Source organism: Solea solea, chromosome 2 (genome assembly GCF_958295425.1).
Source record: "Solea solea chromosome 2, fSolSol10.1, whole genome shotgun sequence".
Classification (NCBI taxonomy): Eukaryota; Metazoa; Chordata; class Actinopteri; order Pleuronectiformes; family Soleidae; genus Solea; species Solea solea.
In genome coordinates, this window is record NC_081135.1 from 27,784,829 (window position 1) to 27,800,208 (window position 15,380).

At 39.6% G+C, this 15,380-nt stretch overlaps 1 protein-coding gene across 3 annotated transcripts in view; it reads left to right on the top strand.

Moving 5' to 3' along the window:
* The window catches only part of LOC131446111 (receptor tyrosine-protein kinase erbB-4-like), a 234,255-nt gene extending 219,299 nt beyond the window's left edge, over positions 1-14,956 (top strand). For all 3 annotated transcript variants that reach the window (XM_058617115.1, XM_058617125.1, XM_058617133.1), the window contains 7 exons: positions 786-861; positions 4,328-4,474; positions 6,121-6,218; positions 6,865-7,035; positions 10,560-10,809; positions 12,418-12,543; positions 12,757-14,956. In XM_058617115.1, coding sequence (XP_058473098.1) covers positions 786-861; positions 4,328-4,474; positions 6,121-6,218; positions 6,865-7,035; positions 10,560-10,809; positions 12,418-12,543; positions 12,757-13,427 — 1,539 coding nt within the window. In that variant the 3' untranslated portion in view covers positions 13,428-14,956. The remainder of the gene's footprint in view (positions 1-785; positions 862-4,327; positions 4,475-6,120; positions 6,219-6,864; positions 7,036-10,559; positions 10,810-12,417; positions 12,544-12,756) is intronic.
* Positions 14,957-15,380: the final 424 nt, after the last annotated feature.

The window sequence follows — 15,380 nt, forward strand, 5'->3', positions numbered from 1 at the left end:
ATGTGTTGGTATAGTTACACTGTATAACCCTAACCCTTGTACTGTATGTTCTATGCGATCATTTGAGCCAGCAGCAACTGCTTTACAGTCTGCTGTGGATGATATTTGGTTTTTGGTTCCGCACTGATACACAATAATATTGAAATACTTCTTTGGACTTTACCGTTAACACTCAGCAACAGACAACAATGACAAACAAAACACATTAGCATTTATTAGGGTTTTATATCCAGACAGAGGAACAAATGACAGTTTTATTGGAGTAAGTGAGAAACTATTCCGCTCTATTGGACCATTTTGTTATTTTGTGGAACAGAAATCACAAAACCTGGGCTCACTTTAAGTGGACTTCTGGCCTCTTCTCATTTTTGTTCATCTCTTTCTAGTTTGATTGTTGATTTCAAGCCATCTCTTCTCAAGGAAATAATTGAATCTGTGCAAACGGCAGACGGACTCTAACCTTCCACACACCCCCTCTTGACCTCCATAACTGTAATCAATAGAACTGTGTTCGGGTTTAATTATTATCACAAAACTACCCTCCATCTGCCCCAGACTTATCCAAATAAACATTCTTTCAGTAAACCCGATTTTCTTTAATTTTTCTCCTTAATGTGAATTGCGTAGTCATTTCTGCAAAAGCATGTCGTCTCAACCAAGCACTTATGTCATCATCTTCCAAATTGTATTTATAGTGACAAAAGAGACACTGACTATTGTTAACAGCCTTTAAATGTGGATATTTCATATTTATAATAACACAGTCCTATGCTTGTTTTTGTCAGATGCCCATCAAGTGGATGGCCTTGGAGTGTATCCATTACAGGAAGTTTACTCACCAGAGTGATGTTTGGAGTTATGGTAAGCTTTCAAATTCACTTGTGAGAACTCAGATGAAGTGGATAAATCCATTAGGTTTTTACTGTGCTATTTATTAGGAGACCGGGCGGTGATGGGATGAATTCTTTAAGCTATTTTCCATTTAGAATCATGTTCTTGTTTCTGAAACCTGTGTCAGGCACTTTCAGTGCATGTCTTCCAAACAAATAAATATAAAAGTATGCTCTGTGCAGAAGCACAACCACTCAAAGTTCTATTGTGAAACCTCTATCCCCCCCACAGTCCCCCACTCTCTCTCTCTCTCTCTCTCTCTCTCTCTCTCTCTCTCTCTCTGTCTCTCATGACTTCAGTGGATTGCATTGACTTACATTAATTTCCTGTAGACTTACTCTAACCTTAACCATAATTACTAGTGGCCTAACCCTAACCTCAGTGTAACTTTTAAACATGTCTTCACCTTAAAATGTAATTTTAAAAAGTGATGCATGTGTGTTCCTTATGTACTTTGGTAGGTTATCTGTTTTTTAACATGGCGTTACTTCCAGTCCAGACTACATCCAAGACATTTACTAATTGGAGCTGCATGGTAAAGGATAGTTGCAGGCAAATATAATGTTTACATTTAAACAGCTTAAAAAGATCCTGGTTGGCCAGGAGAACTAGAATTCCACACCATCTATATGCTTACTGCATTAACTACATTTCAGTTCTTTCATCAAGCAAAGTTCATATAGACAAACTAGTGGAATCCTGGATGGCCAACATGTTCTCCAGTATAATGAGAATAAGATAAGACAGCCTGATCACCAGACCTGCAAATTGCACTATAGATTGTTATGTTTCTTTCTGATTTGAAATTGGGTAAACACTCTGTGCCACTAGAATTATCCTCACTGCATTAGGTCTGGAACTACAAGTCATTTTCTCAACTTTAGAAATTTGTCACCAGTGTGAGTCCATACTGGTGTTATCTCAACTATACTAGAACTGATTATTTGATTTCTGAAGCCTAACATGGACGTTCACAAACTCCTCTTGGCTGAAGTGTCAAATTCAAAGTGCAACCATGTAGTCAATATTTCCTCATCACCTCCAGTATTTACAACTGCACTTAAATGAATATTTCACCAATTTGCATTTAACCTTTTATTACTGGAATAGGGGTAGCATTTTTGCAAAAATTGTGCTTCCCAACCTCAGTTTCCCCTGAGTCGAGAAATAAATTCATTCTTTTTTTTGTTACGTGCCCACCAGTGACACTATAGTGTATTCCTTTAAGTTCTGATGCTTTTCAGTTCTGATACAGTTCTAGCACTACTTGACTCGACTCGGTTTGGATATCAAGCACATCATTTTCCATTACTTCATAGTACCTCCTCAACGTGGGTGGGTTCGTCATAGCACAGCTACGTGAAAGTGCCCTAACGTTGTTTTAAACGCAACACAAACGCCACCAAACACAGCAAAGTCTGCACCTCGTCGACGGACTACATTGTATTTTTGTGGACAGAATCCATGTATGCTCGCTAGATTAATTTAGTAAATTCAAATTGTGTTTACTCTTATTTTCAAGTCACATCATATGTAGTTGCTTTTCTTACCTCTCGCTGATTATCAGTTTGTTTTTCCTTCCCTTATCTTTCTTTGAAGTGTCATTCACTTTATCGGTTGAATTGGTCATCCTGATTCACCTCTGGTGCCATTAAGGCTACGAAAGCTATGCTAGTTAAAATACAAATGTGGCAGCAATTATCAATGATTAATGGAAATAAGTCCAGGTTTGGATAGGATTACATTTGGTTCCGGATCCAGATCACGGTCTGTCTGAGTGCTGAGCTACAACTTCAACTCCTGTAATGTTGGCATCAGCACATCAGCAAGCTTTAAATCAAAAGACTACTATGCTCAGTCTAATGCAGCTTTCATGGATATATTGTATTTCAAAGAACAATTTCCCGTTGAGGTCTTTCAATGACTCTTAAAATGTTTCATAAAGAAATGGACAAAATTGGTTATATCAAGAGAACAATGTGTGTATCAGTGTGGTTTAGTGCATCCATGTCCCTTGGGGTCATCAATCACTGGTAGCTATTATACCTCCATCTCATTGTATGCATTTACTCTGCTTTCCATTCAGTAGCTCATTAACACTAACAAGATGAAGGCTGATGAGTGCTAAAAGTTCAGACTCGCTGATGACTTTCAAGACTGTGATGAGTTCCTCTCCTGTCCTCTACTAAGTCATGTCCCTTATGTCTCCTCTTTACACTTTGTCTTGTTATTACTTTCTTCATCTTTCATCTTCGCCCCGGCCCTGTGATCTCCTGGTTTCATCTTTTTTTTCTCATGTTTATTCTTTTCTTACTTGAACTTATCTTTATGCATTATTCTTCCTTGTCTTTCCGTTTTTGCTCATTTCTTCTCTGCATTTGACTCTCACACTTTACCCTTCTTAACCCTTTAATACCGAGCTTATCGAAGACGTCAAGTTTCCACAAGCGTTCTTTGCATTATCGTAATTATGCAACGGTTTGTGCTATAAGAAAAATTCCAACGGTTTCTGAAAAGCTGAGAAGTGAACGTGTGGTTATTATGGTAATTTCACTCGCCCTGTTGCAGGAAGCCGGCAAATTAGTGTCTTTGTCACCAGAGAGGAGAGAGTTGGAATAACGATTGTACATAGTTTCCATTATTTTAAATATGTTATACTGTTCAAATTTCAAAAACTTTTTTCTTCATTTTAAATTGTTAATACACTGTTTTAACATGCAGTAAATTGTAAATAGCTAGCAGATATTGAAATGCTGTAAAAATAGGCAAAAACACACCTTTTTATGGTTAAAATAAGCACAAAAAAAGTTCAGACGAACATTTTAAGGCTTAGGTGTTAAAAGGTTAAAGGTCTCTTTTACACTTATTTCTCCCATTTAATTTTTTTTCTGCACTCTACTGATTCTCTTTTACTTGTTTATTTCCACCTTGTCATGCTCAAAATTGTTTTCACACAATAAACTGCATTTTCAATATTGCTTCATAAGGGTTACTTCTTACATGTATGATGTGCATATAAACTAGATCTGTGATTCCCAAAAAGGACTGAAGTGGAACCCACAGTTGAGCAGAGGGAGATTTTTGTCGTCCTCAATAAATTAGCAGAATTTTCCAAGCATTTAAGTTAAGATTTATCTATATATGTTTTAAATAGCATGCATAAAATGAAGGACAACACTGGGAAATGATGTATCTACCAATTCAAAATGATATCAGGTGTTGCAGATATGGTTGTAAATTAGTTATGCACAAATGTGCTCTTGTCATGATTTATATTGTGATTTGGGTCAAGACAGTTTGAGAATTCTGGCTCAAATAAAATCATATAACTATTGCTGAAAAACGTACAGTTTTGTTGTGGGGTAACACTTTTGGTAAGACATTGTTGTGTATCTCTTCTGTTTTTCATTCCTGCATCCCTTTTTTTTCTTTTTAGGAGTAACCATCTGGGAGCTGATGACCTTTGGCGGGAAGCCATATGATGGGATTTCCACCAGAGAGATCCCAGACCTGCTAGAGAAAGGAGAACGTCTTCCGCAGCCGCCAATCTGTACCATCGATGTCTACATGGTCATGGTCAAATGTAAGCAGAACCACTCGAGGTGGCTTAATGATACATCCATCTTTTATCCATGCCACTAATCCTTTGAGGGTTGCAGAGGGAGCTGAAACCAACACCATCTGATATTAGTTGATTGACAGAATGCACTGTGAACAGATTTGTGATTTAACAAATGTAACAAATTAGTTTGGCAGCGGTGCAATCAACAACCTGAAAATGTGCCATTGTTAAACCTTCATTTTTCTGATAGTCACGATTTCCAGCTTTTGAGGTCACAGTACACAGGAGACAAACCGGTTTTTTTTTTTAACTTTATGAGAATGAAGAGAATGCCACCACTGATTTATGAAATAAAAATAGTCCAAGTGATGTCAAAGATTAATGTCTGAAATGTCTATTTTATTCATGAGTGAGAAACCCTTCAGATATAATGAAGTTTAGGAGGATTAGTGGTTAACGATAATTAGGAAGTCATTTCTCTGGCTGACTGTGAGTGTGAGGCCCACTGCCAACGCGTTAGCCTTATAGCTCAGTCACTACTGTCACACTGTCAGACACTGGGGTCATTGGTGATGTTGTAACTTCTGGCTTCTGCTGCCAGGAAGAAGAGGTGCCAGCAGCACAAGGCCTTGTCCTCTACTCTCCAAGCTGAAGCCTCTGGCCCTCACTGTCACCTTGACTCTTACTGACACACCAAACCTGTGCCAACCTGGCAAATACACACACAGCGGGGATAGGTCATTCTTACAAGTCTATAACCTCCCTTTCTACAACAATACAGCTCTTCCTCTCAAACACACAGTCTGCACATTATACAGTCCTACAATTCTTTATTTTCAATGCACTTTTAGATTTGTTGGCAAGACACTATAAGCACCAAGATAAAAGATCCCTTTTACATATGAAATTTCCTGTATCTGTATGTGTATGGTGTGTAAAGCCACATTCTCTCTTTGGACCCCTTTGCCTTATTTCCCTGGACACCTCAACAGGCTCTACTCAGGGCCAGATCACATGATTGCTTTGGCACTGGAACGATGTGCTCACAGAGAAATTGGCAGAAGAGCGCATTACTCCATATGGCATCTCAAGTGATGAAACAGTGTTTATCTTTAGAGTGGAAAAAGTGATTAAAATAAAGAGAATGTCATATAAAAATCAGTAATTGTTCGTTGTGGAACAAATGGCAATATTTCATACCATTAAAAAATGAGTTATATTGAGAATCTTCCGAGACTTTAAGAGACAGGAAGCATATTTGCATCTGTCATAGTGTAATTTTTCATGCTTCGCTGATTTAATGTTTGACTTACATGTAGGTTGAACTTCCAGTCACTGATCTAACTACTAAGACAGATGTGCTGTGGAGGTAGCCTTCTGGACGTCTCATGTTTAGTGACACTCTCAATTGTCATTCACATTTGTGCATGTGCAAAAAAAAAGTTATGTTTTTTAGGTCTCAAAGGATTTGGATGAAAGTAAAATAGCACACATATGAGCTTGGGACTTTATTGAGGAACCTTGCTTTCTGTTAAAAACACATTGAGATAAAACTATATGATTTCACGACATTATTTAATAATTAATTAATATGGTCATTGTTTAAATATCAATAGCTGTATTTGGAGCCTCGTACTGATCAAACATTATCCTTCATATTTTAACAGGCTGGATGATTGATGCAGACAGCCGGCCTAAATTCAAGGAGCTGGCTGCGGAGTTCACTCGAATGGCGCGTGATCCCCAGAGATACCTCGTCATCCAGGTATGTAATCCTCATTGATTTACCCGACAGTATACTATAGTTAAATGTCCTGCAGTGTGTTAACCAAATGTTACGACTTCTAAAAGTGTCTCTTGTTGTTTTGGCCAGTTTATAGAGGGTGTAGCATGGTAGGGGGTGACATTAAAATTCAAAACAAATTACATTTTACTTTGCATATTGCTTTTTGGCGAAATACACCGACATTTAGTTATTTGTGTTTTTACCTTAAAATGTTTTGGTTTTATTGCTGGCCTTAGTCAGAGGTATAAAGTCATGCTTTAGTCAGCAGCAGATGTTAAGGTAATAATGAGGCAGCCTGTGTTTAAAGCCTTTAAATAAAAAAGAAAAGCATGAGAAGATATTTTACCAATTAAGATGTAAAAGCCGAAAATGTCACAAAAATACTAATCCAGTCATTACATACATTATTGTTATTTACTCCAAAAAATTAACTTGACTAGTAATGTCAGCCTTAACATACAGTACATTTTTTGTAATCTTGTTTTTCCAATGAAACATTAACTGATTATGATTTTGGAGAGGTGCCAAACACATTTGAAAATATTTTTTTTGTCCATTTCTTTGTTTCATGACAACAAACCACTACACACACACACACACACACACAATGTACAACTTTTCTCAGGGTGATGACCGCATGAAGCTGCCCAGCCCCAACGACAGCAAGTTCTTTCAAAGCCTCCTGGATGAGGAGGAGCTGGAGGATCTGATGGATGTTGACGAGTACCTGGTGCCCCACTCCTTCAACATTCCACCACTGGCATACACGTCCCGCCCATGCATGGACTCCAACAAGGTATCTATTATATGAATCTCTAAAAACCCTCAGGGTACACTTCAGTTAAATTCTGTACATTTCATCATTTTTTGGGTCTCCGTTGTCAGACGTTGAGAAGTGGTATGGCTCCTACAGAGTGGAGCTGGACACACTGCAGTTCCTTAACTGGTTGAATTATCACTTATGTGTGATAGTAGGGCAATCAGCAGTGTTAATCCATGCAGCCTTCTGCCTTCTGTCAAACAAAGCTGCTACTCCTGTGATGAACAGCCACGTGGCAAGAAGAAAGATGGCAAAATGCTGGATGTCCCCTCCATTGTTACCTTTTGTTTACTGCGTCACATTCTTCTTCTTTGTGTAATTTATTTGCAAACATGCAAACTGTATTACACTGGTATGAAGTCATGCTATTTAACAACACAGCTTTGACCATCTGGCCCACACACACCCCTTAAAGGAAACACAAGCCAGATCAAGGTGTATGGTTCCAAACTGCACTGTGACGATCTGCACTGCACTGTACTGCTTTATAGTACATATCTGATCTGGATACTCAGCTTCTGCTTGTGGAAGTTTTGATGTCATAAATCATATTATGTGACCTTCACAATTCAGATCATTTAGTTTAGTTTCTGTACAGATGTGGGAATGAGTTTCCTCAGTGTGCAGGCTGCTGCAGGACTGTCCAGTTCAAGCACAAAATGACTTGAGATCTCAAAACGAAAGCCAAACAGCCATCTCCGTTTCACTTTCATCTTCGTCCTGCTGTCTTCTTCTCTGTCTGATGTCCTCCTTCTCGCTCCATTGTGAAACTACAGTAATTTCCTTCTTCAAAACTGGGATTTACAGCCAGACTCCTTCAGTTGCTCAAATCTTCATCTTCTTCCTTTCCATCACAAAAACCAGTCACACAGCCAAACAACTCAGCCATTTTGTATTCTAGTATCCCCCTTTGTTGGTGTCAGAGTAAAAACACCTGCTGAATGCCAATAACATAAACAACTGTTCCAGGTCTGTTCGGTGCATTTCAGAAGCGTGAAAGATTATTTTGACCACATATAAAAAGTTAACTTATCTACTATTGTTGTGCTTTCATATTACATTGGCTACATAATTATTAACTTTGTGTGGTTTCATTCACTTTTCACTTGCATAGTTAACAGTAATACAGAGTAACACCTTCTAAACCCACAAATTGAAAAGAAGAATAGAAATTGTCATAGCTACTGTGCATTCCAGTGCCCAATGGCATTTTGAGAGTTGTATTTGATAAAGAAAAGTATTTAATTCAGTGGCGGCCTCAAGTGTAAGCATGGTAACACACTCCTTGTTCTCCTTCAGCTGCAATGTTTGACTTTAACACAGAGGATTAATTAAGTCCACAATGGTCTTCATGGTAAGTGTTTAAGAAAACAATAGGCTAGTCACCCTGGTGGCACACTTTTACCACTTTACATATTATTTAAAGAGTAACTAAACCCCAAAACCACTTTTTTCAGTTTAAAACTAGTGTATACGGCTATCCAGTAATATTATTCAGTGATCCAGGTCTTGGTCTTGGTAGTTTTGTGTAAAGTATTTGAATTACATATTTTGTGTTAAAAATGAGTGCATGTACTGCCTTCTCTGGCTAAACACCTCCCACTACATTTGAATTTTCGTATTAGCTGGCTCTTCCCGGGCTTTCGTCACCAACCGTCCTCCTCTTGCCACACCCGCAATGGGGGCAGGAGCAGGAGAGGATGTAGGAAAATAAAACCCCCGGTTTACTTTTCAGAATTAAAGATCCCGTGATGACACCACATCATACTTCACTTTACTACATCACAGAACGAGTCTTCACGAGCTCAGCGAGCTCCTGTTTATTTGGTCAGTAGAAATACTGCTGCGTTTGTTGTGTTTACAACATTTACAGTGGATTTCCGTGCGAGAAGTACCCCAAAAAAACCTAGTCTCGCGACTCCAGCTGTCCAGCTGTGTGGAAGCGGGCGGACGTGAGACGGCAGCAGTGAAGTGTAACTTGGCTGAGCTGTGCGCACCAGAGCGCAGCAAGTCCATTCTGCCCAGCAACAGTGAATACTATTTTCTGATTGGCTGATAGGTTGCTAATTCAAGATAGCTGTGTGAATGAATGAACTACGCAGAGCAATCTGCCTTCGCACCATCGATTCATAGATTACAAATTTATGTGTGGTGACTTATATCACTCATCAGCGTGAGAAATGTCATGTGTGAGTGTGTGAACTTATTGAAATGCGTGTGTCTCACGCTGAATGTACTCACTCACCCCTCCTTCCCCTCCCCACTCACCGATACTCCCTGCCCACTTTTTGGAGATTTTCAAAATTACATTACATTACATTACATGTCATTTAGCAGACGCTTTTATCCAAAGCGACTTACAATGGAATTGAGTACAATCAGCCAGGGGTGGAGTCGAACTTGCGACCATTGCGACCATGATGTCTTTCGCACACAGGGTACCGGTCTTAACCACTGAGCCACTCCGTCCCCAAAATCAGGCATCAGGCATTGGGCAGAGTTAGCCTCAGACCAGGGGTTTAGTTACTCTTTAAAGATCATGATTTTTCTTTGTTGGTGCTGAAATTTTTATCAACTGATGTTGATAATTTAGTACTCAAACCAGGACATGCAAGTACCCAAACTTTGCTTTGAAGATGCTTTTTGCTGCTCCTTTGTGCTGATATCTTTTTGAATTTTGAAGAATGACAAAAAAAAAAAATCACCTTTAATTTTAAATAAAAAGCTTCTTCTGGCTAAATCGTGGCACATGCCTACATGATGACAAATAATTGGGTTCCCAGTTCAATAAAAGAGTACAAAAACACAGTTTAGAAGTGGGATATGACCCTGAGTCTTAATACACATACCAGAAATAAAGGGAGGTTTGTCCCTTTTGACTTTCTTGTCCTTGTGTCTAAGGAGAAAATGTGTGTAACAGGAAAATAACAGGTTTTTTTGTCATGGTAGGAAGATCACAGGCTTATCAGACTCCATGGACATGAAAGAGAAAACAAAGCATTTGCTGGAAGAAGGAGGAACAAAGATAAATTAGAATAAAGCTCACAGTGAGGTTCTAAAAAGCACTGTTTTGCTATGAGCATAGACACAAATGTACACAGCAGGGCAGGGCTGATATGGCTTCAGACTTTGCTGCATGGAGCCATTTAATTAAAAACATTTTAATTAAATTGTCCTTGGCAGTCACGCAGCCATATCATTGTTTGGCACTGCTGTTTGTCTCCCCTGCCTGTCACTTTGAAATATTACAGATGACACGGAAAACTACAAAGGATTCCACGTTTTATTATTCAAAATATTTTACTATGATACTTTGGTTTATTTTTGATGATTAATGTATATTAGTTTACATGGTTGTTGTTTTTTATTTTGTACTTTAGATTATACTTTATAGATTATAAAAGATGGACAATCCACTCCTAACTTAGAGAAGATGCTGCTCCTCACATCGCTTCAGTTATGCCCTGACTAACCCCTCTACCTACTCTTCGTTTACCTAGAACCAATTTAGCTACCAGGACCCCAGTTTCAGCATGGAGGACATGCTGGCCACCCTCCCCAGAGTGGTCTCTGTTCCACCTGTATCTGGGAGTTCCCTCCCTCCACAGGACCTGGCCTCGGGGGGACAACTTGGTGGTGGATTTGTTCGTGGCAACCAAGACGACCCTCGCTGCAATGGCACCCTGAGGAAGCAGGCCTCCCCAAGGTCAAGCACCCTTGGGACATGTTCAGCTCTCACTGCAAGTCAAGGTAAAGCTTAGTGTGAACTGAAAACTGTGGAAACTCAGAGCAGTAATAGTATTTTTTAAGCCATCAAGGTTTTGGAGAACAGTGAAACAAGAAGGTCCGCTATGTGTTATGTTGAAGAAGAAGGAGAACAGGAAACATGAAGACAGGGGTGAACTCAACTTGACATGACCTCCACTTCTGAAGATCTGGAATAAGTGGCTTCTGAGTGGCAAGGAATGAACACAAATCAATTCCGCTTGGAGCCAACCGTGAAAATAGCTCTGTGCAATAACATGATCTCCTAACAACTGGACTTACAACTGCTAATGGCTCTAAGTTTATAATGAATAATATTAAATAAATCTAAAGACTGACCAATGTTTATGAATTTCCCTCACAGTAGTAATCTTCATAGGTCTGTGTGCCGAGAGATGAATATGTAATGTTACCAACTCTGTGTACTCTTTGCCCGTATGGAAAAACTATATCCTGAGTAACCTAATGGTGTTATTTAACATCAACATCTGACGGTTACTGTACAGTGTGTAATATGACAATAGAGAGATGAGATAGAGAAGTTATTGTTTAAAGTGACACATAAGTTCTATGGTTCTAACTTGACAGTGAACTGTCTTTATTTAGTTATGTTATATTAGTTTTATCATATTACTGTTTTTTTGTTTTAAAATCCTTGTATTGTCCCTTTTACTACATCAAAACCCAATTCCTCACTATTAGGAATACATTTAAATGTCAAGTGAAAAAAAAATTGGTTTATGGTTATTTGTGTAAGCATCCAGCTTCACTGCTTGACTGATCATATCTGCCGTTTTCCCATTGGATTTGTGCTGTGATGATGGATCACTCAGCTGTTTAGTTGAGGATTTGGGGAATTAGGACCAAAAGTCTAAGCTCATATCTTTCCACAGGAGAGAGGCAACAGTAGTGACTTTGAGTTCTCTTTAGACCATCCTGCAAGATGTTGCACTTATTCACCCGTGGGCACACACAAACGCAGAAGCACAAAACTAACCCTAAACTTATTATAACACACATTGGTTTATATTTCTTCTACTCAGCAGCAGATTTTGTTTTTACCTCCTTCCGCATTTATTTATCTGGAAAATTTGAGAAAATCTCCCTAGAGCACACGCCAGTGCCAGATCGGCTCCAAAATTGGATGGGTTCTTCCTTAGATCATGCCCCACTCCTCTGCAAGAATTCATAAAATATTGGTTTGTAATTTGAAAGTAAATGTGCTCACAAACAAGAAGGCAAATAGTACAAAAAACATAATCTCCTCTGTTGAAGTAATTTAGCCTCAAATAAGCATTATGATCATTCATTACACATTAAATACGACCATGTGTGAACAGTGATGGCTCTGTTTATACAGAGGTATTCACCAGTCTATTGCCAGAAGAAAAGAAAATGCATTTCTAGTTTCCTTCCAAAACTAAAAGAGTCCCTTATCGATGTAGTCAGCATTTTAAAGAGATGTTTTTGAAAATGCAAAAGTGTATCCTGCATTAAAATGATGGCACAGATTTACTTGTCTCCAGGATAGTTTTTCATGTGCCATAATTTAAACCTGTTTATTTTAAACCTGCTTCATTTCTTTGTGCCAAGGTGGAGGGGACGACAGTAGTGGACAGCGATACAGTGCCGATCCAACTGGTCTTTTAGCAGAGCGGACAAAAGTGGACAAGGACCAGGAGGGCTTAATGGCTGCCATGAGAGACAAGAACAACTCAGGTTACATTAAATTGACAGTTCTGAAAACCATTAAATGTGCCCATAAAGTTAATGGATACTTAAGTGGAGGGTCCAAGAACTTTGACATCTGTAATGCAACCAAGCTTCATTTTAATGCACATGTTTTATATATCGATTAGTGTTGCAGTATGATGTTTTAATGGAGTTTAAAAAAAAAAAAAAAAACTAATACTATCGTCTTTTTGTTTCTAGACTACATCAACCCTGTAGAGGAAAACCCATTTGTCACACGTCGGCGGAATGGTGATGCCCATACAGTGATTGATGGAGCAGGTTGCCACACCCTGCACATGACCGGAGCAACCGCGGCTCCCAAGATCCAGTCCACCCACAGGGACGATGAGTATGTCAATGAACCGCTCTACCTGAATTCTCTCCTTAACCCTGGGGACAAAAATGGATTGGCTGGTACAGTCTCCATCTCTGGCCCCGGGTCCACTGCCGCGCAGACAGTATCGCAGACAGTCAACCCATCAACATCGAGCCACACCGTCTCATCCACTGGATATGGGCTACCTCCTGGCCACCTCCCCCATCCCTCTTATCCATCACACACCCTGCATCCAGGGCATTCGGGACATGCTCTGCACTCGGGCGTCACCAGCAACACCATCATGTATGATAAGAAAGGCAAAAAAGCCACGTTTGACAATCCTGAATACTGGCAGCACAGTCTCCCCCCAAAGTCCACGCTGCACAACCCTGAGTATCTGCAGGACTGCAGCACACGCTTCTTCTACCGACAGAATGGACGCATTCGCCCCGCTGTGGCTGAAAACCAGGAATATTTGTCTGAGGCTGCTATGAAAGCCGGCAATGTTTTGCCACCCCCGCCATACAGACAGAGGAACACTGTAGTGTAGTGACCCACCTGTCGTACAACTGAGGGGGGACTAGAGTGTTGAGATAATTGGAACATGAACAGTCATTAAGTTTCCTTGCTTCACTTGTCTGCCTGGGCTTTTCTCACACCGTCCCTGAGCCCTTTCTCTCCGTTGTATCTGATTGCAAGTCTTTTATTCTCACTCGGTGGTTCTGCCTTTACAGGACCACAATAGTCATTGACAGCCTCACTTTACTTCGACTAAGTTTTTCAGCTTCACACTTGATCCCCAGAGCAGGTAGACACATCACGTCAATGTGGGTTCAGTCTCGTCGTGTCATGGCATTTTTAGTACTTGTGTACTTGAGTACAGGAACAACACAATCACAAAAAAAAAAATAGATGCTTAAGAGAAGAAAAAGAAACAAGCAAACGTGAGCCCAAAGAGAATATTATTGCCATGACCTTTTAATTATAAATGCTTTTCTATTCACACCAATAAATTACCATTCCCCATTTCACCATGTTCTTTTAATCTCATTTTCCACAAGGCTAGATTACATATTGCAGTATGTACACACTGCTATTGCTTGTGTGCAAACTGTCAAATGACACACACATGCTTTATGTTGTGACCAACCAGCAAACTTTCAGTCATACCGGGGAGCCCAGATGTGGCTTGAACATGCCTGTTCATGTGTTGTTGTTTTTTTTAGCTCGAAATGTATTCATTTTACTGCACCAGTGACGGAATTTAAACATTGATCACACACATGTCTTACCATACCGACAACAGCCTACAACACGCAGTCAGTGCTGCAGTGCAGAAAACGGTTCAGCAGGGGAGAAAATGTCACAGAATTATTGTGAAAGGCAGTGGTATCACCCTGAACTTGGTGGAAAGCATTCAACAGATTACTTGCATGGCTAGAGAGGGATTTAAAAGATTGAGCACTCAGAAGATGACCCATAACTTCCTATGGTGAGATCCCTACTGTTCCACATCAATCCACTCCGAAGAGCCAGCAAACCGTTCAGTTTAATATTGCCTTCATGAGATCACTGTAAGCACCATTGTGACTGACATAACCAGTGGTAACTGCGACACTAGGATTTATGTCTTAATGGGAATGGACAACTCTTTTTCATGGGACGAGAAGCATGATTGTGGAGATTTTTTTAAAGAGGGTCTAAGGGAAAAATATGAGTTTAAAATCCAGATCAGCATGGGTTTAGTTGTTTTCTTTCTTTTTAGGCATCAGGACTCTGTTTACTTCGTCACCTTGTGGATGTGAATAATGAAGTGCAGGGTAAACGGCACAGACACTCAGCCAGAGCTCAGTGGCAATAACAAGGTTGCTTACCCTGCAGAGCTGTAAATATGCCAATTACATGTCCAGGAATAATTTTAGTACATTAAATGATGAGGATATTTGTTTGTTCATCTCTCTGAGTTCATATACTTATGTATGTGGTCGCGATAAGCCTCCGCTGTGTGTCATGGGGTTAAGGTGGTTCAGGAGGAGAGACGGTTCGAACGTCCACAGTTTTACCATGGAACACCAAAAATAAAAAAAGGGGATTGATGTTTTACACTAAAAATGAGACATTAGAAGTATCACTGAAAGCACTGTTGGCTAGCTTTCTATACTCATACAATACTGCCAGATGACAAATAAGCTCTGATGGAGAACACTAGCATCTGTTTTCGAGTGACTTTGAAGCCTAATTTAGGCTGGGTTTGTTCAATTAATAGCACAGCCAGATGACTTTGCTGTTATTTACATCCCTTTATGGTAGTTTGTGTGTGCAAGTGTTTGTGGGTTTTTTTTCCCTCCATTATGTTGCAACTACAGTAAAAAACAACAATGAGAAAATAAGTTTCCTCTGCTCTCAAGTCTCTTGGCATTTTACCAACAAAGAGCATCGTCTACCCCCTCTCAAATGTATCCACAGAGATGGGGTGTGATGAATATTCCATGTTTTTACTTAT